The sequence below is a fragment of the Ornithorhynchus anatinus genome, unplaced genomic scaffold (assembly GCF_004115215.2).
Source record: "Ornithorhynchus anatinus isolate Pmale09 unplaced genomic scaffold, mOrnAna1.pri.v4 scaffold_264_arrow_ctg1, whole genome shotgun sequence".
Lineage (NCBI taxonomy): Eukaryota > Metazoa > Chordata > Mammalia > Monotremata > Ornithorhynchidae > Ornithorhynchus > Ornithorhynchus anatinus.
The window spans coordinates 2,175,205-2,203,132 of record NW_024396743.1 but is presented as its reverse complement, the minus strand read 5'-3'; the positions used below and the strand labels follow the sequence as shown (position 1 = coordinate 2,203,132).

At 52.6% G+C, this 27,928-nt stretch overlaps 1 protein-coding gene across 1 annotated transcript; it reads left to right on the top strand.

Annotated features, from left to right (window-relative positions):
• The first annotated feature begins 39 nt into the window (after positions 1-39).
• Positions 40-27,928, top strand: TIMP2 (TIMP metallopeptidase inhibitor 2). Its single transcript, XM_029057040.2, has 5 exons — positions 40-402; positions 18,745-18,845; positions 20,229-20,337; positions 25,772-25,896; positions 27,203-27,928. The coding sequence occupies exons 1-5, from the start codon at positions 264-266 to the stop codon at positions 27,398-27,400; spliced, it is 672 nt and encodes a 223-aa protein (XP_028912873.1). The 5' UTR covers positions 40-263; the 3' UTR covers positions 27,401-27,928.

Genomic DNA, 27,928 nt, shown 5'->3' with positions numbered 1-27,928 from the left:
GGGCCCAAGGAGGGCGGGTCGGAGTGGGGGGGGAGGAGGAGGAAGAGGAGGAGGAGGAGGGAGGCAGCGCCCCTGGAAGAGCAAGCCCCCGGCCGGCTGCTCCTTTCCAGCTCCCCTCGGTGCTCCCTCGGTGCTCCGCCGGTGCTCCCCTCCGTGCTCCCGGCGGTGCTCCGGCCGCTGCTGGTGCTCGGGCTCTCGGCCCGGGGGGTCCCGGGGTCCCGGGGGTCCCGGTGGTGGTCGATCCCTCCCGGCCCCGGCCCGCGATGCGGTGGTCCGGCGGGCGGCGGGCGCTGCTGCCGCTGCTGCCGCTGCTGCTGGTGCTGGGGCGGACCCCGCGCCCCGCCCGGGCCTGCAGCTGCTCCCCCGTCCACCCGCAACAGGCGTTTTGCAATGCAGATGTAGGTAAGGAAAGGCCGACCCCCGCAGCCCCGACCCCCGACCCCCAAAGACCCCCCACTTGTTCACCCCCAGCTGCTCTGCGGGCCCGCAACTTCCAGGCGCCTTGGGACTTTCTGCGGGTCCCCTCCCTGCCCCCCGGGCCCCCGTCCCCCCTTCCCTTATCCCCTATCCCCCTCGCCCCCCCCTCTGTCCCTTGGACCCCCCACTCTATCCCTCTGTCTGGTCCCCTTCTGTCCCTCGACCCCTGGTCCCTCTGTCCCCCTTTCCCCCTCTGTCCCTCGACCCTCGGTCCCTCTGTCCCTTGGCCTCCCCTCTGTCTGGTCCCCTTCTGTCCCTCGACCCCCCGGTCCCTCTATCATCTTGTCCCCCCGTCCCTCAACCCCCTGGTCCCTCTGTCCCTTGCCCGCCCCCCCGTCGCTCTGTCTGGTCCCCCACTGCCCCTCGACCCCTTAGTCCCTCTGTCCCTTGAACCCCCCCTCTGTCCCTCGACCCTCTCTCTGGTTCCTCGTCCCTCTGTCCTCTTGTCCCCTCCCCATCCCCTTTTCCCCCCATCTCCTCGTCCCTCCCTCTGTCCCCTGGTCCCTCATCCCTCTGCCCTGTATCACCCTCTCTGTCCCTCTGCCCCCCTGCCCCTCCCTCCCTCTGTCCGTGTCTCCCCCCCACCCCCGTCCCTCTGCCCCTCCTCCCTCCCTGCCCCTCTCCAATTCCCCCACCCCGTTTCCCTTCCTCAACCTCAAAATTCCATCTGAAATTCCTCTCTGGAGCTCCAGAGCCAGGGAGGGGGCCGGGGACTGGCCGGGGGGGACGGACCAGGGTCGAGGGGTTCACTCCACCCGCCCCGGGGGGGAAGGGGGCGAGACAGGGACCCCGGGCGGTTCCCCAGCAGCCGCAGGAGGAAGAGGAGGAGAAGGAGGAGGAGGAGGGCAGGGCGGAGTCCGGCTTTCCCCTCACTGGGCGCTAGTCACTGGGCACTGGGCACATGGGAGGTAAGGGCGGCCTGGGTCCCGGCTGGACGCTCCCACGGTGGCCCCTGTGGGGGGCCGAGCTAGCCAGACTAGCGGTCACACTAGCCCCCGTCCTGGGAGGAAGCGGGGACGGGGTGGGGGAGATGGCCGGAAAGAAAAGAGCTGACCCGCTGGATTTCTGGCCACTTACCCGGTATAAATAGCCCTGTGGGTCTTTAAACCCGGGATTAGCCCCAGAAGGCGGGGGTGGGGGGTGGAGAGGCTTTGGCCTAGGGGCTAGAGCCCGCCCCTGGGAGTCACAAGGACCTGGGTTCTCATCCCGGCCCTGCCACTTGTCTGCTGGTTGACCTTGGGCAAATCACTTTACTTCTCCGGGCCTCAGTTCCCTCAGCTGGAAAATGGGGATGAAGACTTCTTGCCCAATGTGGGAGAGGGACTTTGTCCAGAGCGATTTGCTTTTATTTCCCCTCAGCGTTCAGTACGGTGCCTGGCCCATAGTAAACACTTAACAAATGCTACAGTTATTATTCCAACGGCTCATTCTCAGGGAGAGAATTCCCCAGGCTCCTGTCTCCGGGCCCCTCGCCAGCCTGCCGAGAGTTGGGGGCGCTTCAAGCCAGGCGAGCCTGGCGTGGGAGAGGGTCTCTCTGTGCCTTCTGCTCCAGCAGATGCCCCCCTCCTCCTTGGACTGCAGCCTCCCTCCAACCACCTGTGGGGTCCCCTGCCAGGTTTGGGGGTGCTGAAAGCGATCCGGGTTGAGGGGGCTTTAAGGAGGGCAGGGCTGGGTTTGGCCGGGTTCGGGTTTTTCCTTCACTCTCTTCTGGCTTTCAAAGACCCTCCCCGCTTCTCCCAAGTCGAGGAAAACTCACAGGAAGGAAGATTCCTGGAATCAGAAGAACACGGAGTCTGATCTCAGCTCTGCCACTTGTCTGCTATGTGACCTTGAGCAAGTCACTTATGGGACTGTGAGCCCCATATGGGACCGGGACTGTGTCCAATCTGATTAGCTTGTATCTACCCCAGTGCTTAGAACAGTGCCTGACACGTAGTAAGTGCTTAACAAATATCATTAGTATTATTGTTAATAATAATAATGATAATAAATTCAGGGTTCTGAAGGGAAAGGGGCAGGAGGGATGCAGAAGGTGCATCCCTCAGTCCAAGATTTGAGGAGGGGGCTGCAGCAGGGACCACTTTCGGCACCTCGACTGAAAGAGGCAACGTAGACAGGTGGAGCAGTCCAATTCATCTATCAGTGGTATTTGCTGAGCTCTTACTGAGCACAAAACGCTGTACTGAGCGCTTGGGAGAGTCCAGCAGAAGCAACTTTCGGGCTCCTCTCCAGACCCCACCACACCAGGTGACTATTTCCAGCTCTTCCAGAAGCAGCGTGGCCTAGTGGAAAGAGCCCAGGTCTGGGAGTCAGAAGAACTGGATTTCAATCCCAGCTCTACCACTTACCTACTGCGTGACTTTGGGCAAGTCACTTAACTTATCTGGATCTCAGTTTCCTTATCTGTAAAATGGGGATTCAGTCCCCGTTCTTCCTCCTACTTAGACTGCGAGCCCCTCGTGGGACCTGACGATCTTGCATCGACTCCAGTGTTTAGCCCAGTGCTTGGTACAGTGTAAGTGCTTTATCAGATATCACAATTATTATTTCTCAGTCCGTAAACTCGTTATGGGCATGGAACAGGTCTACTAATTCTGTTGTATTGTACCCTCCCAAGAGCTTAGTGCTCTGCACAGAGTAAGTGCTCCGTTTATACTATTGATTGATTGATTCCTCCTCCTCTTCCTCCTCCCTAAACGGGGTTTGTAGCCCTCCTCTTGATGCCATCTGCAAAGGAGCTGAGTCACATACTATAGGGGTGAGTTAGATCGGGAGGAAGCTCATGGAGCCAGGGAAACCCGGGGTCACTTGGCTCTGGGAACGGAGAGAAGCGGTGAGAAGCGGGGTGGCCTAGCGGAGGGAGTCAGAGGACCTGGGTTCTCACACTAGCTCCACCACTGGACCGCTGGGTGACCTTGGGGAACTCACTTCAGTTCTCTGGGCCTCAGTCTCTTCATCGGTCTAATGGGGGTTCAATACCTGGTCTTCCCCCCACTAAGACTGTGAGCCCCATGGTGGGAGGGGCTGGATCTGCTCTAATTGCGGGGTGCCTAGACCCCCACTACTTAGTAATAATAATCACTGGGGTTTGTGTTAGGTGCTTATTACGTGCCGAGGACTGTATTAAGTGCTGGGGTAGAGACAAGATCATGAGGTCCCCTGTGGGGCTCATAATCTAAGGAGGAGGGAGAATGGGGATTGACTCCCCATTCTGCCGATGAGGGAACTCAGCCCAGAGAAGGGAAGATCACACGGAGGCCAAGGGGTGAAGCCGGGATGAGAACCTTCTGATTCTCAGGCCTGGGCTCTAGCCACTAGCCCCCACTGCTTCCTTAAAGCAGCGGATTAGTGCTAAGCCAGGCCTGTACAGACAAATCCCCTCTGTCCACACGAGGGTTCCAAAGCATCTCCTTCCTTAGCAACGAGAGCCCCGAACGGTGTTGGGGGAGGAGAAGGTTGGGAAGGGCCAGGGTGATTGGAGACGGCTTATCTCGCCACGGGAGTGATTTAGGTGGATAATAGAACAAAGTGAAGTGACTCGACCAAAGTCACCCACCAGGCGAGTGGCGTAGCGGGTTTTAAAAAATAATAAAATAGTCATGGTACATGATAAGGGCTTACTATGTGCCAAGCACTGTTCCAGACGCTGGGGTTGGGGTTAATCAGGTAGGACACGGTCCCTGTCCCACATGGGGCTCACACTCTTAATCCCCGTTTTACAGATGAAGTAATTGAGGCCCAGAGAAGTGAAATGAGTTGCCCGAGGTCACACAGCAGACATATGGCAGAACTGGGATTAGAGCACTCTCTCTGTAACACTCTTACCTGTTAGATTGGAAGAAGTGTGGCTTAGTAGATAGAGCACGGGGGTGGGAGTCAAAAGGACTGAGTTCTAATCCCACCTATGTCTACCGTGTCCAACCTGATTAGCTTGTATCTACCCCAGCACTTGGTATAGGCAGTCAGTAAATCATATTTCTTGAGCGCTTACTGTGTGCAGAGCACTATACTAAATACTTGGAAGAATCCAATAGAACAATAGAACAGACACATTCTCTGCCCACAACTATCTTGCAGTCTGGAGGGGGAGACAGACGTTAATATCGATAAATAAAATGACAGATATGGACATAAGTGCCGTGGGGCTGGAAGGGGGGATGAATAAAGGGAGCAAGTCAGGGTGACGCAGAAGAGAGAGGGAGAAGAGAAAAGGGGACTTAGTCAGGGAAGGCCTCTTGGAGGAGATGGACCTTCCGTGAGGTTTGAAGTTGGGAGAGTCATTGTCTGTCGGATATGAAGAGGGAGGGCGTTCCAGGCCAGAGGCAGGATGTGGGCGAGGGGTTGGTGGGGAGATAGGCCAGATCGAGGAACAGTGAGTAGGTTGGCATTAGAGGAGCAAAGTGTGCGGGCTGGGTTGTAATAGGAGAGCAGCAAGGTGAGGAAGGAAGGGACGAGCTGATTGAGGGCTTTAAAGCTGATGGTGATGAGTTTCTGTTTGATGTGGAGGTGGATGGGCAACCCCTGGAGGGTCTTGAGGAGGGGGAAAACAGGGACTGAACGTTTTTATTGAAAAATGTTCTGAGCAGCAGAGTGAAGTATGGACTGGAGTGGGGAGAGACAGGAGTCTCTCCTGTGCCTGGCACATAGTAAGTGCTTAGCAAATACCGTAACCACTCCCACCTTCCCCCCCCAGAAAAAACAGGGGGTTTCTTTGCTTTGAAGAAGCCTAAGGTGTCCATCCCTCCCCAGAAACATTGGAAGGGCTGTTTGCCAGGGAGGGTAAGGTGATGTACCAGCCTCTGCCCCTGCCCATTCTTCGGTTCACAGCCACCCTGGGAATCAGGAGATGTGAGTTCGAGCCTCGGCTCTTCCCCGGCCCAGCCTGCCGTCTGACCTTGGATGAGTCTCTTTGCCTCCCTGGTCCTCCTCTGTTTCTTCATCCGTCCCATGAGGAGAAATCCCCCTCCTCCCTCCTTCTTAGATCCCACCATCTTAGATCCCACCGTCTTGTATCGATGCCCGCACCTGGCATGGCGCCTGGCATGTGTTTGGCGCTCCGTAAGGACCGTCGCTGGCAGAGGGACCACGGCGGGACCAGCTGGACTCCTGTAGCGGATGATTTTAACGCCAAGCGGAGAAGTCACAGCTGCCAGTCGACTCCCCCATTGCTGGCCGTGCCTCTCGCCCCTTCACTCTCTTTGCGGGGCGGACCGGGGCCGAGCTTCTTCTTCTTCTGATGATGGTGGTGTTTGTTAAGCACTTACTATGTGTCAAGCACTATTCTAAGCTCTGGGGTAGATAAAAGCTTATCTGGTTGGACCCAGTCCCCGTCCCATGTGGGGCTCATGGTCTTCTTCCCCATGTTCTAGATGAGGGAACTGAGGCCCAGAGAAGTGAAGTGATTTGCCCAAGGGCACATAGAGGACAAGCAGAGGGGCCGGGATGAGAGCCCAGATCCTTCTGACTCCCAGGTCACTAGGCCACGCTGCTTCTGGCTCTTCCGCTCAAAACAGGTAGTTTCTGGCCCCAAAGCCTGCCTGATTCTCTCCTTTGCCTTCCGTTCACGCGGTCGTTCAATCAATGGTCTCTATTGTGCGCTTACTATGTGCAGAGCACTATACTAAGCGCTTAGTCGGTCCTGCCACCTCTACTCGGATGTCCTCCCACCACCTCAAACTTAACATGTCCAAAACAGAGCCTCTTATCTTCCCTCTCAAACCCTGTCCTCTCCCGATGACACAACCATCCTTCCCGGCTCACAAGCCCGTAACCTTGGTGTCATCCTTGACTCTGCTCTCTCATTCAACCCAAATATCCAATCCATCACCAAATCCTGTCAGTCTCACCTTCACAACACTGCCAAGATCCGCCCTTTCCTTTCCATCCAAACAGCTCGTTAGTACAGTCACTCATCCTATCCTGCCTAGATTACTGCATCAGCCTCCTTTCTTACCTCCCAACCTCCTGCTTCTCCCCACTCCAGTCCATATTTCACTCTGCTGCCCAGATTATCTTTCTACCGAAATGTTCAGGGCATGTCACTGCCCTCCTCAAAACTCCAGTGGTTGCCTATCCACTTCCATATGAAATAAAAACTCCTCACTATCGACTTTAAAGCTGTGCGTCACCTTGCCCCCTCCTACATCCCAGCCCGCACACTCGGCTCCTCTGGTACTAACCTTCTCACTCTGCCTTCATCTCACCTGTCTCGCCACCAACCCCTGGCCCACGTCCTACCTGTGGCCTGGAAAGCCCTCCCTCCTCAAATCCACCAGACAATGACTCTGCTTCCCTTCAAAGCCCTACTGAAGGCGCATCTCCTCCAAGAGGCCTTCCCAGACTAAGCTCCGCTTTTCCTCATCTCCCGCTCCCTTCTACGTCACCCTGACTCTCTCCTTTTGCTCTTCCCCCCGATCCCTGCCCCACGGCACTTATGTGAAGCAGCGTAGCTCAGTGGAAAGAGCCCGGGTTTGGGAGTCAGAGGTCATGGGTTCAAATCCCGGCTCTGCAACTTGGCAGCTGTGTGACTGTGAGCAAGTCACTTCACTTCTCTGTGCCTCAGTGACCTCATCTGTAAAATGGGGATTAAGACTGTGAGCCTCACGTGGGACAACCTGATTACCCTTTACCCCAGCGCTTAGAACAGTGCTCTGCACATAGTAAGCGCTTAACAAATACCAACGTTATTATTATTATACATCTGTTATTTTATTTATTTATATTGATGCCTGTTTACTTGTATTGATATCTGTCTCCCCCGCCAGACTCTGAGCTCATTGTGGGCAGGGACTGTCTCTCTTTATTGCTATATTGTACATTCCAAGCGCTTAGTACAGTGCTCTGCACACAGTACGCGCTCAATAAATACGATTGAATGAGGTGGGATTAGAACCCAGGTCCTTTGACTCCCAGACTGGGGCTCTTTCCATGTCTAGGTGAAACACCTGGTGGGGAGACAGGGGGCGCTGTTCCATTGATCTCTTTGAATTGGCCCCATGGAATCAATCAATCGATCGTATTTATTGAGTGCTTAATCCGTGAAGAGAACTGTACTAAGCGCTTGGGAGAGTAAAATGGAGTTAGTAGAGCAGAGCCCTGCCTTCACGGGCTGACAGCCTAGGGGGGAAGACAGACACAAAAATAACTACAGGTAGAGGGAAGCAAGAGCCTTTAAAGGTAGGTAGGTAAATGCTGAGGTTGGGGTGAATACCAAAGTGCTTCATTCATTCATTCGGATTTATTGAGCAATTACTATGGGTAAAACACCGTATTAAGCACTTGGGAGAGGACAGTAGAACAATAACCAGACACATTCCCTGACACAACGAGCTCACGGTACTTAGGGAATGAAAAGTGCCCCTCATTATTAGAGTTATTATGGTATTTGCTAAGTGCTTTCCACATGCAGAGTGCCGGGATGGGAACCAGAATAATCCATTCAGACACAGTTCCTGCCCCACATGGGGGTCCCCAACCCAAGAGGGAGGGCAGACATCTTCTCCCTATTTTACAGAAGAGGAAACTGAGGCCCAGAAAGGAGAAGGGACTTGCCTGAGGTCACCCAGCCGGGCGGGACCGGAACCCAGGCCTCCCGCCGCTTCGGTCTAAACAAGCCCAAGAGGGTTGGGAGCTGGAATCCATCCATCAATCACATTTATTGAATGCTTACTGGGTGCAGAGTACTGTACTAAGCGCTTGGGAGCGGACAATATAACAATGTAACTGCCCAGTGTCCTGGCTGCTCCTTGGCTGGACTGAGTGTGTGTGTGTGTGTGTTTCTGTGCATGTGTGTGCACGCTGAGGTCTCAGCCTAACTGCCCAGTGTCCTGGCTGGCCTTTGGCCAGATTCCATCACCCGGAGTAGAAGCAAGAGGGGCTGGAGAGGTGAATGGCCACGGTGTCTGGCATCCTCAGTGTCCAGTGCCTCAGGGTCCAGCAGCCTCAGTATCCGGCATCCTCAGTGCCCTGGAATCCTCAGGGTCCGGTGCCTCAGTGTCCTGCATCCTCAGTATCCAGCACCGCAATGTCCAACGTCCTAAGTATCTGGCGACCCCGCTGGCGCCCCGATTCTGTCCTGCCAGGGCCCCGTGCGTTTCTTCTTGTGGAGCTGCTCTGAGGTCACCACTGGGCGCCATTTCCCCAGGGGCTGACTGGACCATGGCCCGGATGGCGGGGAGGGGCGGGCCGAGGGCGTGGAGGGCAGCCCGAGACGGCCGGGGAGGATGGGAGCGAGGCGTGGGACAGCTGACAGGGCCGTGAGCAAGGCTGCCGTCTCCGGCCTCGGATTTATTTTAGTTTTTTAAATGATATTCGTTAAGCAGTTATTATGTCCCAGGCACTGTACTAAGCGCCACGGGAGGTACAAGATAATCAGATAAATACGATTGAATGAATGAATGAATGATGCAGCTAGGATTAGAACCCAGGTCCTTCTAACTCCCAGGCCCAGGATCTATCCACTAGACCACGCTGCTACTCTTCCTAAACGCTGGGGTAGGCACCAAATAATCAGCTACTGTATGGGGCTCACAGTCCAACTAAATAGGAGGGAGAACAGGGATTGGAGAATCTGCATTTTGCAGATGAGGGAACTGAGTCCCAGAGAAGTGAAGTGACTTACCTGAGGTCACACAGAAGACAAGTGGCGGAGCTGGGATTAGAACCCAGGTCCTCTGACTCCCAGGCGTGGCCTTTTTCCACTGGACCATGCTGATCCTCAGGGTTTTCCCAGAACCCCTCTTTCCAGGAACCGGCCCTTCCCTGTCTTGGCAATAGAAGGAGTCTCCTTTTCAACACAATGATAGAGAAGCAGTATGGCCTAATGGATATTGCATACACAGCAGACAATCGGCAGAGCTGGATTAGAACCCGAGTCCTTCCGACTTCCAGGCCGTCCTCCATCCATTAGGCCCTGCTGCCACTTATTATTGCTTCAGAGTTGGGGGGCCCCCTCCTTGCCCCCTCCCTTTCACCTCCGTCTCCCCCGTCCCCCCCCACCAAAGCCCCCGGTGCCCCTTTGGGCCGGAGCTCTGATTTCCAGAGTGGGCCTTGGCGGATAAAATGCAGGGCAGAGAATTTCCCTCCACAAAGCCGCACTGTTCCGAACCATTCCTCCCGGGATTGGGGGGGGATGCATTTTTTGCAAATGATTCAGAAGCATGTGAGTGGAATCCACTGGAGCCGCTCGCTTCTTATTGCTCGCTGCTGCCGTGGTCCCGCTACAGGACCTGGGACCCCCTCCTCCCCCATCCCCCGCTCACTACGGCAAGAAGGGGGCCCGTCCCACGGCCCCCGAGCCTGGGAGGGGTTGTCTTGCCCCTCGTTTGCCCCGACGGCGGCGACTATGGGCAAGTGTCCGGCTCCCCCCGCCTCTCTTTTTCATAGATTTGTTAAGCGCTTACTCCGCGCCAGGCACTGTGCTAAGAGTTGGGGTGGATCCAAGCTAACCCGGTTGGACAGATCCCCATTTTATAAATGTTGAAACTGAGGCCGGTGATAAATAGAGCAGGTCAGTGGTGTCTCCGGGGAGGGGGATTCAACTCTTCTCTGCCAAGATTGAGGGAACATCGTGTGAGCCCGCTTGCAGAGTGTGTGGGTGTGTGTGTGTGAGAGAGAGAGAGAGAGAGAGCTGGTAGTCAATCAGTTGTGTTTATTGAGCGCTTACTATGTGCAGAGAACTGTAATAAGCACTTAGGAGAGTCCAGTAGAGCGCTAAAACAGACACATCTCCTGCCTTGCATTCCCCTCCCTTCTGCCAGTCTCCTCCCTTGCCTCTCTGACTGGTGGCTTCGGGTGTTTGTAAACGACGGCTTAGGGCACGTTCCAGGGGCTTCTTCCTCCTCGTCCTCGCTCCCCTCAAGGGCCGGATAGACCTCGGTTCAGACCCAGTTGGACTCTACTTTGCAGCCTCATTTTCCTCCTGGGTACTAGTGGCGTTTTTTAATCGCTTACTGTGTGCCAGGCACTGTATCAAGCACAGGGGTGGACCCAGTCTTCATCCCCATTTTACAGATGAGGGAAGTAAGGCCCAGAGAAGTGAAGCGACGTGCCCTAGGTCACCCAGCAGACGAGTGGCAGAACCGGGATTAGAAGCTACGATCTTCTGACTCCCAGGCCTGTGCTCTATCCACTAGACCGAGCTGCTTCTCATCATGAGCACCCCCAACCTTCTCCCCAAAGGTCAACAGTGAATTCCCCGCAGACTGGAACCGGGGTTCTCAACCAGAAGTGACCCTCCCCCAGGTCTCCCGGCCGCCCCCGGTCCCCTCGCGGGGACCCAGAGGCCGTTGGAAAAGAGAAAATGACAGGCCTGTTTGATCCGATTTCCTACCCTAAAAGGAGTGAGTTTGGAGAGCACTTAGGCTCTGGTCCTCCCCCTGGCACACGGTGGGGAGTGAAGTGGGAATCTGAGAGCGAGCCAGAGGCCTTGGGGGGTGGGGTGGGGGACTCAGGTGTGTCGGGGGGAAAGGGGAGGAACGAGGGACCTAGAAACCTCCCAGCCCCCGTCTCTGCTGTCTTGGGAAAAAGACGCCGGGTGGACGGGGTGGGAATAATCAAACCTCGAGGGTAAGAGCGCTCCACATTTTCCACAGCGTTCTCACATTCGCTCACCTCATCCTAGTCTGGCTATCCCCGTGAGGTCAGGAGTGGCGGGGCTCGCGATCCCCATTGCACAGATGAGGAAACTGAGGCCCGGGCAGGGTAAGTGCCTAAGGTCCCCCAGCAGAGCTGGATAAGAAGCAGTGTAACCTAGCAGATAGAGCCCAGGCCCGGGAGTCAGAAGGAGCTGGGTTCTAAATCCCGGCTCTGCTACTTGTCTGCTGCGGGACCTTAGGAGAGTCACTTCTCTGTGCCCCGGTTTCCTCGTCTGTAAAACGGAGATTGATACTTTGAGCCCTATAGAGCCTTGGCCCAGGAATCAGAAGGACCTGGGTTCTAATCCTGGCCCCACCTCTGCCTGCTCTGTGACCTGGGGCGAGTCACCTCACTTCTCTGCGCCTCAGTTTCCTCAACTGTAAAATAGGGATGAAGACTGAGAGCCCTGTGTGGGCCGGGGACTGTGTCCAACCTGATGACCTTCTATCTATTCCAGCGCTTAGACAGTGCCTGGCACATAGTAAGTGCTTAATAAATACAATTATTATGTGAGACAGGGACTGTGCCCAACCTGATTAGCTTCTATCTACCTTCGATCTTCTATCTACCCCCAGCTTCTATCTACTGTGCGTGACACATTGTAAGCATGTAACAAATACCAAAAAAAGATCAAAAAGAAATAGAACTGGACAGACACCACAGAGCTTTGTTAAGCTAAATGAAGACACCGTCATCTCTCCCAAAATGTCTGCCGGAGCCTGCAGAGTTGAGCTAGAGATTATCAGCTCGATCGAGGGGTTTCTCCAACCTCCCTTCCTTAGGAATTCTTCCACTGATGCCTCTGGTTTAGGGCTGCCTTGCAAATAAGGACCAAAATTACCAGCCCACATCTTTTCCAACCAACCTTCACCCCTTAAGGACCCGAGAGGAGAATAAGTGGCGACGCTGTTTTTTTTAATGGTATGTTAAGCCGTGTCAAGCACTGCTCTAAATACTGGGGCAAATACAAGTTTATCATGTTGGACGCAGTCCCTGTTCCACACGGAGCTCATGGTCTAAGAAGGAGGGAGAACACTGTGTGGCCTAGTGGAAAGAGCGCGGTTCTGGGAGTCGGAGGACCTGAGTTCTCATCCCAGTTTGCCACTTGTCTGCTGTGTAATCTTGGATAAGTCTTTTCACTTCTCTGTGCCTCAATAACTTCATCTGTAAAATGGGGATTACCTCTGGAGCTCCATGTGGGACATGGACTGTGTCCTACCTAATTAACTTGTATCTACGCCAGTGGTCAGTAGTAATAATAATAATGATTATGGTATTTGTTGAGCACTTACTATGTGCCAGGCACTGTACTGAGCTCTGGGGTGGATACAAGCAAATCGGGCTGGACACAGTCCCTGTCCCACATCGGGCTCACGGTCTTAATCCCCATTTTACAGATGAGGTAGCTGAAGCACAGAGACGTAAAGTGACTTGCCCAAGGTCACACAGCAGACAAGTGGCGGAGCCGGGATTAGAACCCAGGTCGTCTGTCTCCCAGGCCCGGGCTCTTTCCAGTGGGCCACCCTGCTTCTTGTTTTCCGCCTGCTGGGTTCAGTCCTCCCAGATAGAAGCGGCCTTGGGGCTCCGGGGCAGGAGAGACAATTCCCAATACGCATTTTTGGTTCTGGGGTCAGCACCGGAGGAGGCCCAGGGGAGATTTGGGACTAGGGGAGGCTGGGCCTCGGGCTACAGGCTGACCGGGGGGGTTCGGGGGTCCACCCCCCTCGAGAGCCTCCTGGGACCCTTCCCCGGTCGGACAGCTGACCTCCGAGTGATCCCGAGTCACAGAGGCCTGGAGCATTCCTCGGTCCCCTCCCCCGCCCACGCCCCCGGCCTGCGTGTTTATCGCAATCCGTGTTTCTCTCGTTCCATCGGGCTTGGCCTCCCTCCCACCTCCACTCCCTGTTTCTTGAGCCGGAGCCGAGACTCAGCAGAAGCAGCTGGTCCCAGACACGAGCCCGGAGCCCTCCGGTGGTAGTAGAATCAGCAAGGCCAGGAGTCGGGGGAACTGGGTTCTGATCCTGGCTCCGCCACTTGTTGCGGCGTGACCTTGGCCCGGTCATTTCCCTCCCTCTAAGTGGGGTATTCGATACCTGTTGTCCCTCTGACCGGGAGCCCTAGGCAGAACAGAGCCTGGGTCCAACCTGATTACCTTGTATCTGCCCCAGCGCTTCGCACGTAGTGAGCGCTTAACAAATACCCCCGGTAATATTATTGAAAGCCGGTGGAGAGGGAGCGATAGCACTGGAGTGGGAGAGACGGAAGAAGAAATAAACAGACAGCAGGAGGTGGAGAGTGAGAGGGAGAGAGAGACGGTGAGAAGAGAGAGTGCTAGTCTGCCAAACTAATCCTCAGGCAACATGTATCAAATGTGTCTTCTCATTTCAAACTTGATTTATGCCAGAAATCCTGTATTCCGAATTGCCTGGTTTAGGAAAAACAGCGTGCACACTTCAAGCACTCCTGAACTGGATCCCGTGAAGAGAAGCAGCATGGTCTAGTGGCTGGAGCGTGGACCTGAAAGTCAGAAGACTGTGGGTTCTAATCCCCGCTCTGCCTCTTGTCTACTGTGTGACCTTGGGCAAGTCACACACCTTCTCTGGGCCTCAGTTACCTCATCTATAAAATAAGGATTAAGAATATCCAACCTGATTTGCTTGGTTCCCCCCCAGTGCTCAGTGCCTGACGCGTATCAAGCGCTTAACAAATACCATAATTACGATTAGTGTTACTACGAGATAATCCCAAACAATTTCTGGCCCTTGAGGAGCCGAACACCTAAAGAGAAAAGGACAGGACGGATAATAACCCCAATAACCTGAGTCCACAAGGGTCAGCAGCTTGAAAACGAATCGGAAATTGATGCGAGCACCGCCTGGAATGCGTAAGTCTCGGTTACAGAGTCATTTGTCAATTCGTAAGTGAAAATCAAGCATTCCAAGTGCCTGGTAGTAATAACAATAGTCTTAGTGATAACCGTAGTGATGGTTAGTAGTAATAATATAGTAATAGTTGTAATGATATAGTAATAGTGATATTACTAATTAATAGAGGTTGTAGTGATAATAGAAGCAGTAGCAGCTAGTTGTGGAGAGGGAAAGTGTCCGTTTATTGTTAAATCGTACTCTCCCAAGGGCTTAGTCGAGTGCTCCGCACACAGTAAGCGCTCAGTAAATACAAATGACTGACTGACTAGTGAAAGCGCATGGGTCAGGGAGTCAGAACCTAGGTATTTTATCCCCATTTCCCAGACGAGGAACCTGAGGCCCAGAGAGTTGAAACGTCTTTGGCGGTGTCCCCCGACGGTGGGATTAGAACCCAGGTGTCCTGACTCTCCCCCGAGTCCCGTGCGGGGCCCATTGGCCTCAAGCTCAACGGCGGAGTCCCCAGGCTCTTCCTCTGGCACCTTCCAAACCTCCCCTCTTCCTCTCCCTCCGGCGTGGTGGCCCACCCCCAAGTCGGGGCCCGATCAGTCTTCCCCCCTCGGCTCCGATTTTCCACCTTCCGAGCTCTCCCTCGCTCCTGACTTCTGCTAGCTCTACAGGGATTGTTTTTCCAGGCTCCTTGGGGAGAGGAAGTGAGGTCATGTGGTCGCCTGCCCCTGTGCCAGGCTGGAGGGGTTGAGGCCGAGGATGAGGAGCTTGGGGCCGGGGGGGAGGGGAGAGCTGCGGTAACTTCGAATTAAGTTGACGTCGGGCATTCCAGTATCCAACATCTGGCGGCGGCTTCGTCCGTGAGGGTGTCACCCTTCCTGTCAGACCCAGATGGTTCATAGCGGTGGTCTGGACGGGAAAAGCAATATAACGTCTCGGCGGCGAAAGGGAAGCCATGTTGTCTGAGACGATGCAGGAGGGACCGGGGGGAGCAGGAAAAATAGTAGTAATGGTAATTATAATGATAACAATTGTAGTATTTACCAAGCACTGTTGTAAGCGCTCGAGGAGAGGTGAGCTAATAGGGTCGGACACGCTCCCTGTCCCACATGGGGCTCCCGGTCTTCACCCCCGTTTTCCAGATGAGGGATCGGAGGCCCGGAGAAGTGAACTGACTTGTCCGAGGTCATACAAAGCAGACATTTGGCGGAGCCAGGATGAGAACCCAGGTCCTTCAGACTCCCGGGCCTGGGCTCTACCCACTAGGCCATGTTGCGCCCCTAATGTCCCTTCCAACGTCCCGTGACTGTGGTTCTGATGTCCAGCTGGTCTGACCCGCGTCTGGCATTGGATGCTTTAAATAATAATAATTTTTAAAAATAATAATAATGGTATTTGTTAAGGGCTTATTATGTGCCAAGCACTGCAGATAATAATAATGGTATTTGTGAAGCACTTACTGTGTGTCAAACACTGTACTAAACACTGGAGTAGATACGAGCTAATCAGATCGGACACAGTCCCTGTCCCACGTGGGGCTCCGGCTCTTAATCCCCATTTTGCAGATGAAGGAACTGAGGCCCAGAGAAGTGAAGTGACTTGCCCAAGGTCCCCTCCAGACAAGTGGTGAAGCTGGGAGGAGAACCCAAGTCCTTCTGTGAGCCCCGTGTGGGACCTGATTATTTGGTGTCTTCCCCAAGCATGAGGAAGAGAAGCAGCATGGACTAGTGGATAGATCCCGGTCCTAGAAGTCAGAAGGACCTGGGTTCTAATCCGGCCTTCACCACTTGTTTGCTGGGTGACCTTGGGCAAGTCATTTTACTTCTCAGTGCCTCAGTAATCTCATCTGTAAAGTGGGGACTAAGACTGTGAGCCCCATGCGGGACAGGGACCGTGTCCAACCTGATTACTTGTATCTCCCCCACACTTTGAACAGTGCCTGACACATAGTAAGCACTGAACAAATACCACGATTATTATTATTAAGCATTTAATGGATATCAAAATTCATTACTCATCTTCCAATTGTTGCCCTAGCTTTATTTTAATGTCTGTCTCCCCCCTTAGATTGTAATCTCCTTGAGATAGGGGCAGGGAACGGGTCTGCTAATTCTGTTGTCTTGTACCTTCCCAAGCGCTTAGTACAATGCTCTGCACATAGTAAGCGCTCAATAAATACAATTGATTGATTGATCAGATCTGTTGTACCCTCCCAAGCGCTTAGTACAATGCTCTCAACATAATAAATGCTCAATAAATACAATTGATTGATCAGATCTGTTGTACCCTCCCAAGCGCTTAGTACAGTGTTCTGCATGGAGTAGGTGCTCGATAAATACCATTAATTGATTGATTTAGATTCTCACCACCGCTTTCTAAGCCTAGTCTAATAGTGGCATTTGTTGAGCGCTCACTCTGTGTCCAGCACTTTGCTTAACGCTGGGGTAAATGCATGATAATTGGGTCGGACACAGTCCCTATTAAAACAAAAAAGGGTATTTGTTCGTCACTTACTAGGTGCCATGCAGTGTACTAAGCTCTGGGGTAGATCTCAAATAATCAGGTCAGACACAGTCCCTGTCCCACATGGGGCTCGCTGTCAAAGTAGAAGGGAGATCAGACATCAAATCTCCATTTTACCAAGAGGTAGAGAAGAGTGAAGTGACTTGCCTGAGGTCACACAGCAGGCAAGTGGCGGAGCCACGATTAGAACCCAGGTCCTTCTGACTTCCAGGCCTGTGCTACCCCACCCGGCTTCACTCCTTGGCCCCTTTCTGTTCTCTGGAATCCCTCTTTCAGTGAACCCTGGGAATTTTGCTGCCGGCTCCTTGTCTTTTGATCTCATTTTCCGTTTGCGTGGATTTCTGCTGACCCTCAAATTCCCCTTCAGAGGAGGCCGGCGGGGACCTTTTTTTCATATCTCCAGAGTTCGCTATTTTTGTTCGTCAACCTTGGCCTCCAGCTGTTTTGGTGGCCCATCAAGAGATACTTATTTCGCTCCCCCGTTTTGGCTTTAAAAAACTCCATAAGGGCAGGGAAGGCCTCTGAAGGATCAGACGAGGCTCTTTTAATCCTGCACACTTTAGAGCTCGACTCAGAGGTAGGACCTGCCTCATAACTCCTCTCAGCCTCCCATTTGTCATCTTTTTTTATTTTAAATTTTGTGGTATTTCTTAAGTGTTTACTATATGCCAGGCGCTGTACTGAGCGCTGGGGTAGATCCCAGCTAATCAGGTTGGACACAGTCCACGTCCCACATGGGGCTCGTAGTCTTAAGCCCCATTTTTCAGATGAGGGAACTGAGTTGCACAGAAGTGAAATGACTTGCCCCAGGTCGCACAGCAGACAAGGGGCGGAGTCAGGATTAGAACCCAGGTCCTCTGACTACCAGGCCCTGACTCTTTCCACTAGACTATGCTGCTTCTCTCCTGGAAAGAAGATCCGGGTTCTAATGCAGCCCCACCACTGACTGTGTGGGGCGTTGGGCAAGCCACTTCCCTTCTCTGCTTCCTCGGTTTCCTCATCTATAAAATGGGGATTCAATACCTGTTCTCTCTCCCGCTTAGGCTGGCAGCCCCGTGTGGGACAGGAACTGTGTCTGGCTTGATTATCTTGGACCTATCCCAGCACTTAGTAGGGTGCTCGCTACATAGTAAGAACTTAATAAATATCGCCGTCGTTATTAAGAAGTGTTTACAGGCCGAATAAGTTTTCTTTCTCCAGTCGGCCACTTGCGTTTGGACAGAGCTGGACAGAGGAGTTCTGGGAAGGAGCACAGAAGTGACTGGGCTTCCAGGTGCTCAGTACAGTGCACTTGTACTCTATAGGCGTTCAATAATATCGCTACAATTATTGCTCCTGCTGGTGCTCCTGCTATTATTACTACTGCGACTAGTAATAATCTAATTAGTGCTATCACTATGACTGCTAAGCAACCTCCCCTCAGCACTGTGCTCATTTGTATATATTATGTATTACCCTATTTATTTTGTTAATCAGGTGTAGATCTCCTTGATTCTATTTATCTTGCAGATGTCTGGTTTTTGTCTTGTTCTGTTTCACCTTGCTCTCTGTCTCCCCCGTTTAGACCGTGAGCCCGTCGTTGGGCAGAGATTGTCTCTATCTGTTGTCGAATTGTCCATTCCAAGCGCTTAATACAGTGCTCTGCACATAGTAAGCGCTCAGTAAATACTATTGAATGAATGAATGAACAACTGCTGTTACCAGTAATATTACTGCTGCTACTATGACTAGAGGAGCGGCATGGCATAGTGGTTAGAGCCCGGGCCTGGGAGTCGGAAAGTCATGGGTTCTAATCCCGACTCTGACACTTGTCTGCTGTATGATCTGGGCCAAGCCGTTTCACTTCTGTGCACCTCAGTTCCATCTGCTGGGTGGCCTTGGGCAAGGACTTCACTTCTCTGTGCCTCGGTTACCTTATCAGTAGTATGGGGATTGAGACTGTGAGCCCTACGCGGGACAGGGTCTGTGTCCAATGCAATTTGCTTGTATCCACTCCAGCGCTTAGTACAGTGCCTGGCACATAGTAAGCGCTCAACAAATACCATTATTGTTATTATTACTGCTGTTAATAAACCACCGTGAACACCCCCAGCCTAGACCCAACACACATTCCCGTTGGGGGCCCTCAACCGCCTCTATGGATCCCCGTCTTTGTCCCTGACTCTTGTTTTGTCTGGGGCCTTTCCACTGGACCCAGCTTGGCTTCCCTAACCATTCCTTCTCACATCTCTTGCAGTGATCAGGGCAAAAGCCGTCAGCGGGAAAGAGGTGGATTCTGGAAATGATATTTATGGAAATCCCATCAAGAGGATCCAGTATGAGATCAAACAGATAAAGGTAACGCGGTCCATCGGGGAAATGGGCGGGGCTGACGTGGGGCTGCCTCAGTCTACTCTGGGAGATGGGAAAAGTGAGAGAACTTGGGCTGCCTCAGTCTACTCTGGGAGATGGGAAAAGTGAGAGAACTTGCAGAGATGGATGGGAGGAGGAGGGGGAAGAGGTGCTAGAGGAAGAAAGGGTGCTGAGGGGGAAGAGGATCTCGGGGTGAAAGCGTGCTGTCGATGAAGAGATGGTAAGGGGCGAAAAGGTGTTGAGGGGAAAAGGTGCTGGAAGTGAAAGGAGGTTAAGGGTAAAGAGGTCCTAGGAGGTGAAAATTGGCTATGGATGAAGAGGTGCTCGGAAGGGAAAGGGGGCTGAGGGGAAGAGGTGCTTAGGAGGTGAAAAGGTGCTGAGAATGAAGAGGTGCTAACGGGTGAAAGGGGAGTGAGGGGGCAAGGTTTCTAGGGGTGAAAAAGTGCTGTCGATGAAGAGATGGTAAGGGGTGAAAGGGTGTTGAGGGGGAAAAGGTCCTGTGTTGTGTTTGTGTTAATGGGCGGGAGGGTGGGGTTCTTCAGCCTAGGCATCTTGGGGTGGGGGTAACGGTATCCTTGGAAACGCAGGGTGCGGGAGAGAGAAGGACCCGACTGACCTCAGGGAATCAACTGATCAATCATTAGTATTTATTGAGCACATTCTCTGTGCAAAGCACTGGACTGAGTGCTGGGTCGATTAGACTGTAAGCCCATCATTGGGCAGGGATTGTCTCTATCTGTTGCCGAATTGTATATTCCAAGCGCTTAGTACAGTGCTCTGCACGTAGTAAGCGCTTAATAAATACTATTGAGTGAATGAATGAGTGCAATACAGTAGAGCCAGTAGACACGTTCTCTGTCCAAAAAGCACTTACAGTCTAGCGGGAGGCAGACGTGAAATAAATGATGGTTCTGTACATTAGTCCCGTGGGGTGAATAGCAAGTGCTTCACGGGGAAAGATTCAAGTGCACAGATGATGCAGGAGGGAGTGGGAGAAGAGGAAATGAGGGCTCAGTCGGGGAAGGCCACTTGGAAGAGATGGGATTTTAATAAATCTTTGAAGGTGAGGAGAGTGGAGGTCTGTTGGATGCGACGGGGGAGGGAACTCCAGGCCAGAGGCAGGACGTGGACGAGGGGTCGGGGCTGAGAGAGAAAAGATCGAGGTCCGGTGAGCAGGTTGGCATTGGCGGAGCGAAGTACGCGGGCTGGGTTGGAGTAGGGGAGCAGCGAGGCGAGGTGGGCAAGGGGATTGAGGGGATGAGATCGATGCTGTCGACCGATCAGTCGATTGGGCCCGCCCATCCACGCCGTCAGTCGATGGGGTTTTCCCGTGCCACCGTTTCACCTCCCCTTTCTCCTTCCTTCCAGATGTTTAAAGGACCGGACAAGGACATCGACCTGATTTCCACGGCTCCCTCCTCAGCCGTGTGCGGAGTCTCTCTGGACACTGGAGGGAAGAAAGAGTATCTAATAGCAGGTGGGTGCGAACCTCAATTGGGCCACTGGGCCACCTGGGAGACAATTTGGCTCCCAAGCTCATCTCCCTAAATTATGTAGAGATACGTAAATTACGTGCTTATATCATGGTGGTCGTTAAGCGCTTTGCTATGTGCCAGGCACTGTACTAAGCGCTGGGGTAGATACAAGGTAATTGGGTTGGATGCAACCACATTGGGCTCCTCCTCTAGAGGGGGAATATGTCCAACCTGATAAGCTTGCATTCATTCATTCAATCGTATTTATTGAGCGCCTACTGTGTGCAGAGCAATCTACTAAGCGCTTGGAAAGTACAATTCAGCAACAAACAGAGACCGTCCCTGCCCACAAGGGACTCACAGTCCAGAAGGGGGGAGTCAGGCATCGAAACAAGTAAACAGGCATCAGAAGCATCAAGATAAATAAATAAAATTATAGATAAATACATATTAGTAAAAATAAATAGAATTACAAATAGGTACCTATATACACAGTGCTGGGGGAGAAGAGGAGGTAGAGCAAAGGGAGTGAATCGGGGCGATGGGGAGGGAAGGGGGAGCAGAGGAAAAGGGGGGCTTGCATCTACTCCAGTGTTTAGAATGGTCCTTGACATGTAGTAAGTGCTTAGCAAATACCATTATTATTATTATTAGATTACAAATACATAAAAGTATCATGGGTCCTAATCCCAGCTCCCCCACTTCATTCATTCAGTCGTATTGATTGAGCGCTCACTATGTGCAGAGCACACTTCCGTTACTTCGTCTGTAAAATGGGGATCCAGACTGTGAGCCCCACATGGGACAAGGGCTGTTTCCAACCCCATTTACTCGTATCCACCCCAGCGCTTAGTTCAGTGCCTGGCACCAAGTGAGTGCTTAAATAGCATCGCTATCATTATATAGCTCTAGTCCCCCCTCTAGAATTTAGTACAGTGCTCTGCACGCAGTAAGAGCTCAATAAAAACGATTGATGGAGTGATTGATAGCGTGATAACCCTCTCATAAGATCCTGCGCCGATCACGCTAGAAGCAGCGTGGCTTAGTGGAAAGAGCGCGAGCTTGGGAGTCAGAGGTCATGGATTCTAATCCCGCCTCCGCCACTTGTCGGCTGTGTGACTTTGGGCAAGTCACTTGACTTCTCTGGGCCTCAGTGACCTCATCTGTAAAATGGGGATTAAGACCGTGAGCCCCACATGGGACAACCCGATCACCTTGTAACCCCCTAGTGCTTAGAACAGTGCTTTGTACATAGCGCTTAACAAATGCCGTCATTATTATTTTTTCTGGGCCTCAGTTCCCTCATTTTAAAATGGGGATGAAGACCGTGAGCCCCACGGGGGACAACCTGATGACCTTACATCTCCCCCAGCGCTTAGAACGGTGCTCGGCACATAGTATGTGTTTAACAAATGCCATTATTATCATTATTATTATCTGCCTATTTAGAGAAGCAGCATGGCGCAGTGGAAAGAGCCCGGGCTTGGGAGTCAGAGGTCATGGGTTCGAATCCCAACTCTGCCACTTGCCAGCGGTGTGACCTTGGGCAAGTCACTTCACCTCTCTGGGCCTCAGTGACCTCATCTGTAAAATGGGGATGAAGACTGTGAGCCTCAGGTGGGACGGCCTGATTACCCTGTATCTCCCCCAGCGCTTAGAACAGTGCTTGGCACAGAGTAGGCGCTTAACAAATACCAACATTATTTAAATCCTCGAATGTGGCTGTTGGAGCGCCATCTAGTGGCTCTCTGGTGATCAGCTCCGTGCCCCAGTAACCAGGTCATTCATTGCATAGTATTTCTTGAGCGCTTACTATGTGCAGAGCACTGTACTAAGCGCTTGGAATGGACAATTCGGCAACAGATAGAGACCATCCCTGCCCATCATCGGGCTTACAGTCTAATCGGGGAAGACAGACGGACTAAAACAAGACAACTTAATCACGATAGATAGAATCAAGGGGATGGACACCTCATTAACAAAATAAAAAGGGTAATAAAATATATATATAAATGAGCGCAGTGCTGAGGGGAAGGCGGAGGAGCAGGGGGAAAGGGGGTTTAGCTGAGGGGAGGTGAAGGGGGAGCAGAGAGGGAGCAGAGGGAAAAGGGGAAGCTCAGTGTGGGAAGGCCTCTTGGAGGAGGTGAGCTCTCGGTAGGGCTTTGAAGAGGGGAAGAGAGTTAGTTTGGCGGAGGTGAGGGGGGAGGGCGTTCCGGGACAGCGGGAGGACGTGGGACGAGCCTGTTTATGGTAGCCAGCTCCTGAGAAGGTCACCAAGGTGGCTTAAGGTGGCTTAACCTCTCTGTGCCTCAGTGACCTCATCTCTAAAATGGGGATTAAGCACTGTTCTAAGCTCTTGGGAAGATACCAGATAAACAGGTTGGACCCAGTCCCTATCCCATACAGGACTCACAGTCTAAGAAGGAAGGAGAACAGGTGTGGTTCAGTGGATAGATAGGCCTAGGAGTCAGAAGGAGCCGGGTTCTAATCCCGGCTCCACCACAAGTCTGCTGGGTGACCTTGGGGAAGTCACTTCACTTCTCTGTGCCTCAGTTCCCTCACCGGTAAAATGGGGATAAGAGTGGGAGCCCCATGTGGGACAGAGACTGTGTCTGACCTGATTAACTTGCCCAGAACAGTGCTTGGCACATAGTAAGTGCTGAACAAGTACCATAATTATTATTAGGTACCGAATCCCCATTTTGCAAATATCACGGACTGCCCGAAAAACATACCAATGGGTTTGGGAGCAAATTAACCCATGGTGGTCTTTGGAAGACCAAATTACTGAATTTAGATGAGCCTATTTTGGACACTTCCTTCTCTGGAGAAGACACTAATGCTAGGAAAAGTCCGGGGAAAACGTGGACGAGGCAGACCAGCCGCTAGATGGATAGAAACCGTAACAACGATAACGGAAGAGCCGTTAGCAGGGTTACGGATTACGGCAGAAGACAGGACGTTCTGGAGAAAACCTATCCACCGAGTGGCTGCGAATCGGAGACGACTCGACAGCATTTGATAACGAAAATAATAACCGAGGCCCAGAGGAGTGAAGTGACTCGTCCACGGTCACCCAGCAGGCAAGAGACGGAGCGGGGACAAGAACCCAGGTCCTCCGACTCCCAGGCCCGGGCTCTTTCCACTAGACCACCCTGCTACTTTTCTCCCCTCCACATACCAGGCTTCTCTCATCAGTCAGACGCCTCTGAGCAGCGTCGGTTGTTTACTCCCCAAGCGTGGAGCACCGACTGGATTCTTGTGGCGGCTCGGGGTGGGTGACTAAGCAGCTTGTGGTTCTCCGGGGCTCCACGTGGCACGCCATCAATCAATCAATCCACCGTGTTTATTGTATCGTCCTCTCCCAAGCGCCTAGTACAGTGCTCTGCACCCAGTAAGGGCTCAGTAAATGCCATTCCAAGTATTGACTGACATTCCTCCGCTTAGAACAGTGCTTGGCTCATAGTAAGCGCTGAACAAATACCATCATTATCATTCCGTAAATACCAAAAATACTTCGCTTCTCTGTGCCTCCGTTCCCTCATCTGTAAAATGGGGATTAAGACCGTGAGCCCTATGTGGGACGGGGACTGTGTCCAAACTGATTCACTTGTATCTACCCCAGCGCTTAGAACAGTGCGTGGCACATAATAATAACCGTGTTATTTATTAAGCCCTTACTGTGTGCCTGGCACTGTCCTAAGCCCTGGTGTACACATAGTAAATGCTTAACAAAGTTGATCATAATAGTGATGGTAATACTAATAATAATAATAATAATTTCCTTTTGGTCAGAAGTCTCCGACGGATTTGTGTATGAAGTCAGCCTAAAAGAGGTGGACATTACCCCAACACAACCCCACTTCACTTCTCTTTCTTTCTCTGTTTCTCTACCCTTTCCTCTGGAGCTCCTGTTTCTCTTTCCCATTCCTTCTGGAGTCTCTTTTTTCCTTCCCCCCTCTTCTTTCTGAAGTCCTGTTCCTTCTGGAGCCCCCATTTCTCTCTTTTATTCCTTCTAGAGCCTCTATCATCGTCGTCACCCCCCCCTTCTTGGCCCCCCATTCAATCTGGAGCCCCCATTTCTCTTTCCCATTCCTTTTGGAGTCTCTATTTTCCCTCCCTCCTATTCTTTCTGGAGCCTTGTTCCTTCTGTAGCTCCTGTCTTTCCTGTTTCTCCTGGCATCTCCATTCCTCTTTCCCCTTTTCTTTTCCAGAGCTGCCGTTTCTCTGCCCGTCCTGTCTGGAACCATTCAGGAGAGCGTTTGAACATCCTGACATGGGGTCTTTCCAGGAAGGGTTTGAAAACGACCTCCCAGGCTGCTTAAACTGGTCATTTGCTCAAGGAGAGTTTTCTCTTTGCTGCAGATTCAGTGACACAGCTTATTTTCTTCAGCCATCAGCCCAGAGTGGGGAGGGAGACAGAGAGAGAGAGAGAGAGAGAGAGAGAGAGAGAGAGAGATATGAGAGAGAGAAAGAGAGATGTGAGACAGAAAGAGAGAGAGAAGGCATTGTACAAGGGATGGGGAGGTAAACTTGTCTTTAATTAGTAGCCACTTATCCCTAATTAGCAGCTATTCCAGTCTGGCTAGTAATTTATGGGAAAGTCAAAGAAAAAAGAGGTAAATTAAAGCTGATTTCAAATAAAAGGGAAGTTTTGTTTGGCCAACAAAATGGAACATTCAGATTCTACCCTAATTGTCAGTTGAAACTAAAAACTAAAATACATATAGGGAAGAAGGCACTTGGGTCCCTTTGTATATTTTAATTTATTTATATAGTCTATTTTTTGCTTTAATAATAATCATGGTATTTATTAAGGGCTTGGTTTGTGTTAAATCCTGGGGAAGATATAAAAGAATCCACTGGGCATAATCTCTGTCCCATATGGGGCTCACAGTCTTAATCCCCATTTTACAAGAGGCACAGAGAAGTGAAGTGATTGCCCAAGGTCACACAGCAGACAAGTGGCAGAGCTGGGTTTAGAACCCAGGTCTTCTGACTCTATGCACGGTCCTGGGGCTCAAAGGACCTGGATTTTAATCCTGGCTCTGTCAATTGCCTCCTGCCTGATCCTGGGCAAATCACTTCACTTCTTTGTGCCTCGATTTCCTCATCTGGAAAATGGGGATTCAATCCCCGTTCTCCCTCCTACTTAGACCGCGAGCCCCATGAAGAACAGGTACCGTGGCCCATCTGACTACCTTGAATCTGCCCCAGCATTTAGAACAGTGCTTGACACAGAGTAAGCGCCTAGCAAATACCACAATTATTATTATTCTCTCTCCCGTGAGATTGTACGCTCCCGGAGGGCAGGGAACATCTATTTCGCTATCGTTGTGCTCACCCAAGCGCTTAGTCCGGTGCCCAGTCCTCGCCAGGCGCTCAGCGTATAGCCCGCCGGTCGACTCAACTCAGTGTGCTTCCGTGTGTCCTCAGGGAAGGCCGAGGGGAACGGCAAGATGTACATCACCCTCTGTGACTTCATCGTGCCGTGGGACACTTTGAGCGTCACCCAGAAGAAGAGTCTGAACCAGAGGTACCAGATGGGGTGCGAGTGCAAGGTAAGTAGCCAAGAGGTCACCCCGGGGGCTCACCGGCCTCTCTGCCCTGTAGTCCTGGGGTTACCCCGCAGGGGAGATCTGCGGGGAAAGACAAAAGGCCGTGGGGGCTTTTCCGTCGCTCGCCCAGCCCGATTCCCAGGATCTTAAGGGCTCGAAGAGGCCTCGAGGGGGTCACCTCAGTCAATCCCCCGCCTTTGCGCCGCAGCAACCGGGACCGATGGCTCCTGTAAGTTCCTCAGATGTGGAGGCCACAGAACCATCTTTCAGGAGCGTATCCCAGCGTTCTTGTAGGAGCAGCACTATTTATTGAGCGCCCGGTCAAGGCGGCAAAATGTTCTAGATGCTCGGGCAGGGCAGAATAACGAGGTGACACATTCCACTGCCGGTAGGGAGCTTCCCCTCCAACGAGAATCGGGGAACTCTCAAAATTCCTTTCCAGCCTTGACATTCGGGCAGGGGTAGTGTCTTCCAACTCTGTTGTACTGGACTCTCCCAAGCGCTTAGGACAGTGCACTGCACACAGGAAGCGCTCACTAAATACCATTGGTGATGATTCGATGATTCCGTATTTTCTTCGTTCCCCCACCCCGGTGCTCTTTCCGTTGGATCTACCACAGGGCTGGGAGTAGGGAGACCTGGGTTCTAGTTCCGACTCTGCCTGCTGGTGCTGGTTTGGAAAAGTTTTGACTAAGACATTATTTTTTTTCAAGTGGTACTTGTTAAGTGCTTACTGTGTCCCAGGCACTGTACTAAGCACGGGGGTAGATACAAGCTAATCAGGTTGGATACAGACCGGGCCCCATATGGGGCTCACGGTCTTAATCCCCATTTTTGACAAAGGAGGGAACTGAGGCCCAGAGAAGAAGGAGAATATTTGCGGTATATTTGTTAAGCGTTTACTGTGTGTTAGGCACTGTACTAAGCGTTTGAGTGGCTACGAGCAAAGTGGGTTGGACACAGTCCCTGCCCCACGTGGGGCTCGTCGTCTTAATCCCCATTTTACAGATGAGATCACTTAGGCCCAGGAAAATATTTTTCCCAAGGTCACCCAGCGGACAAGTGGCAGAGCCGGATCTTGAACCCAGGTCCTTCTGACACCCAGGACCAGGGTCTACCCACCAGGCCGCGCTGCTTCTTAGAGTTCATTCATTCATTCAGTAGTATTTATTGAGCGCTTTTGGAGGCATAAGTGGGAGGCTCCTAGTTTCTGGCCACCCGGTAGCCCTAGAATGCCCCTCCGGGGTCCTTCTAACCGGTCCCCCCCCACCGCTGACCGCTCCCCTCCGTCTCCCCTCGCCCCCCCCAGATCTCCCGCTGCCCCGTGATCCCGTGCTACGTCTCTTCTCCGGACGAGTGTCTGTGGACCGACTGGGTCACGGAGAAGAGCATCAACGGATACCAGGCCAAGCACTTCGCCTGCGTCAAGAGAAGCGACGGTTCTTGCGCTTGGTACCGTGGGACGGCCCTGCCCAAGCAGGAGTTTCTGGACATCGAGGACCCGTAGACCACCCGGCTCGGACCACCCCCCCACCCCTTCCCACCCCCCCAGTGGCCAATAGAAAAGCCTGTGAGAGTCTAGACTGGTCCAGCTCTGACATCCTTTCCTGGAAAGAGCATGAAAATACAGTCGTCCCATCCCCTCCAACCCGAAGCGGTCCCAAATTAGTCGCGATTAGCTTTGGTTTTTCCGTTTTCTCTTTCTTTTCAGAACGACGCTGCGGGTCTCCAGGGAGAGAGCCGGATTCCCCCGATCTCCTTTCGGTCCGCTGGGCTTTCTGAGATTTTTGGTTGCTTTTTTTCCCGCTGAGGGGCCACAGAGGACTTTCCGAAGAGTTGTCAAGGCCGGGGGGGTGGGCGGGGGACCCTCCCCAGCCCCGTGTCGGGCGGAGGCTGGATCGTCACCCCCCAGGAGAAGCCGATGAGGGCTGTAGAGGGAGTCTGTGTAGCCGGTCTACTGGGTTCTCTCCTTCTGATGGTCTCGTCCCTCCTTTGACCGTTTCCCCCCGCCCTCCGTTTCCTTCTGTGGCTGGGG

Bases quoted from the DNA above. Each gene is read 5' to 3' on its own strand.
- TIMP2 (XM_029057040.2), top strand. From the start codon at position 264: ATGCGGTGGTCCGGCGGGCGGCGGGCGCTGCTGCCGCTGCTGCCGCTG. The intron at 403-18,744 runs GTAAGGAAAGGC...CATCTCTTGCAG, and splicing joins GTTTTGCAATGCAGATGTAG to TGATCAGGGCAAAAGCCGTC. The intron at 25,897-27,202 runs GTAAGTAGCCAA...CGCCCCCCCCAG, and splicing joins AGATGGGGTGCGAGTGCAAG to ATCTCCCGCTGCCCCGTGAT.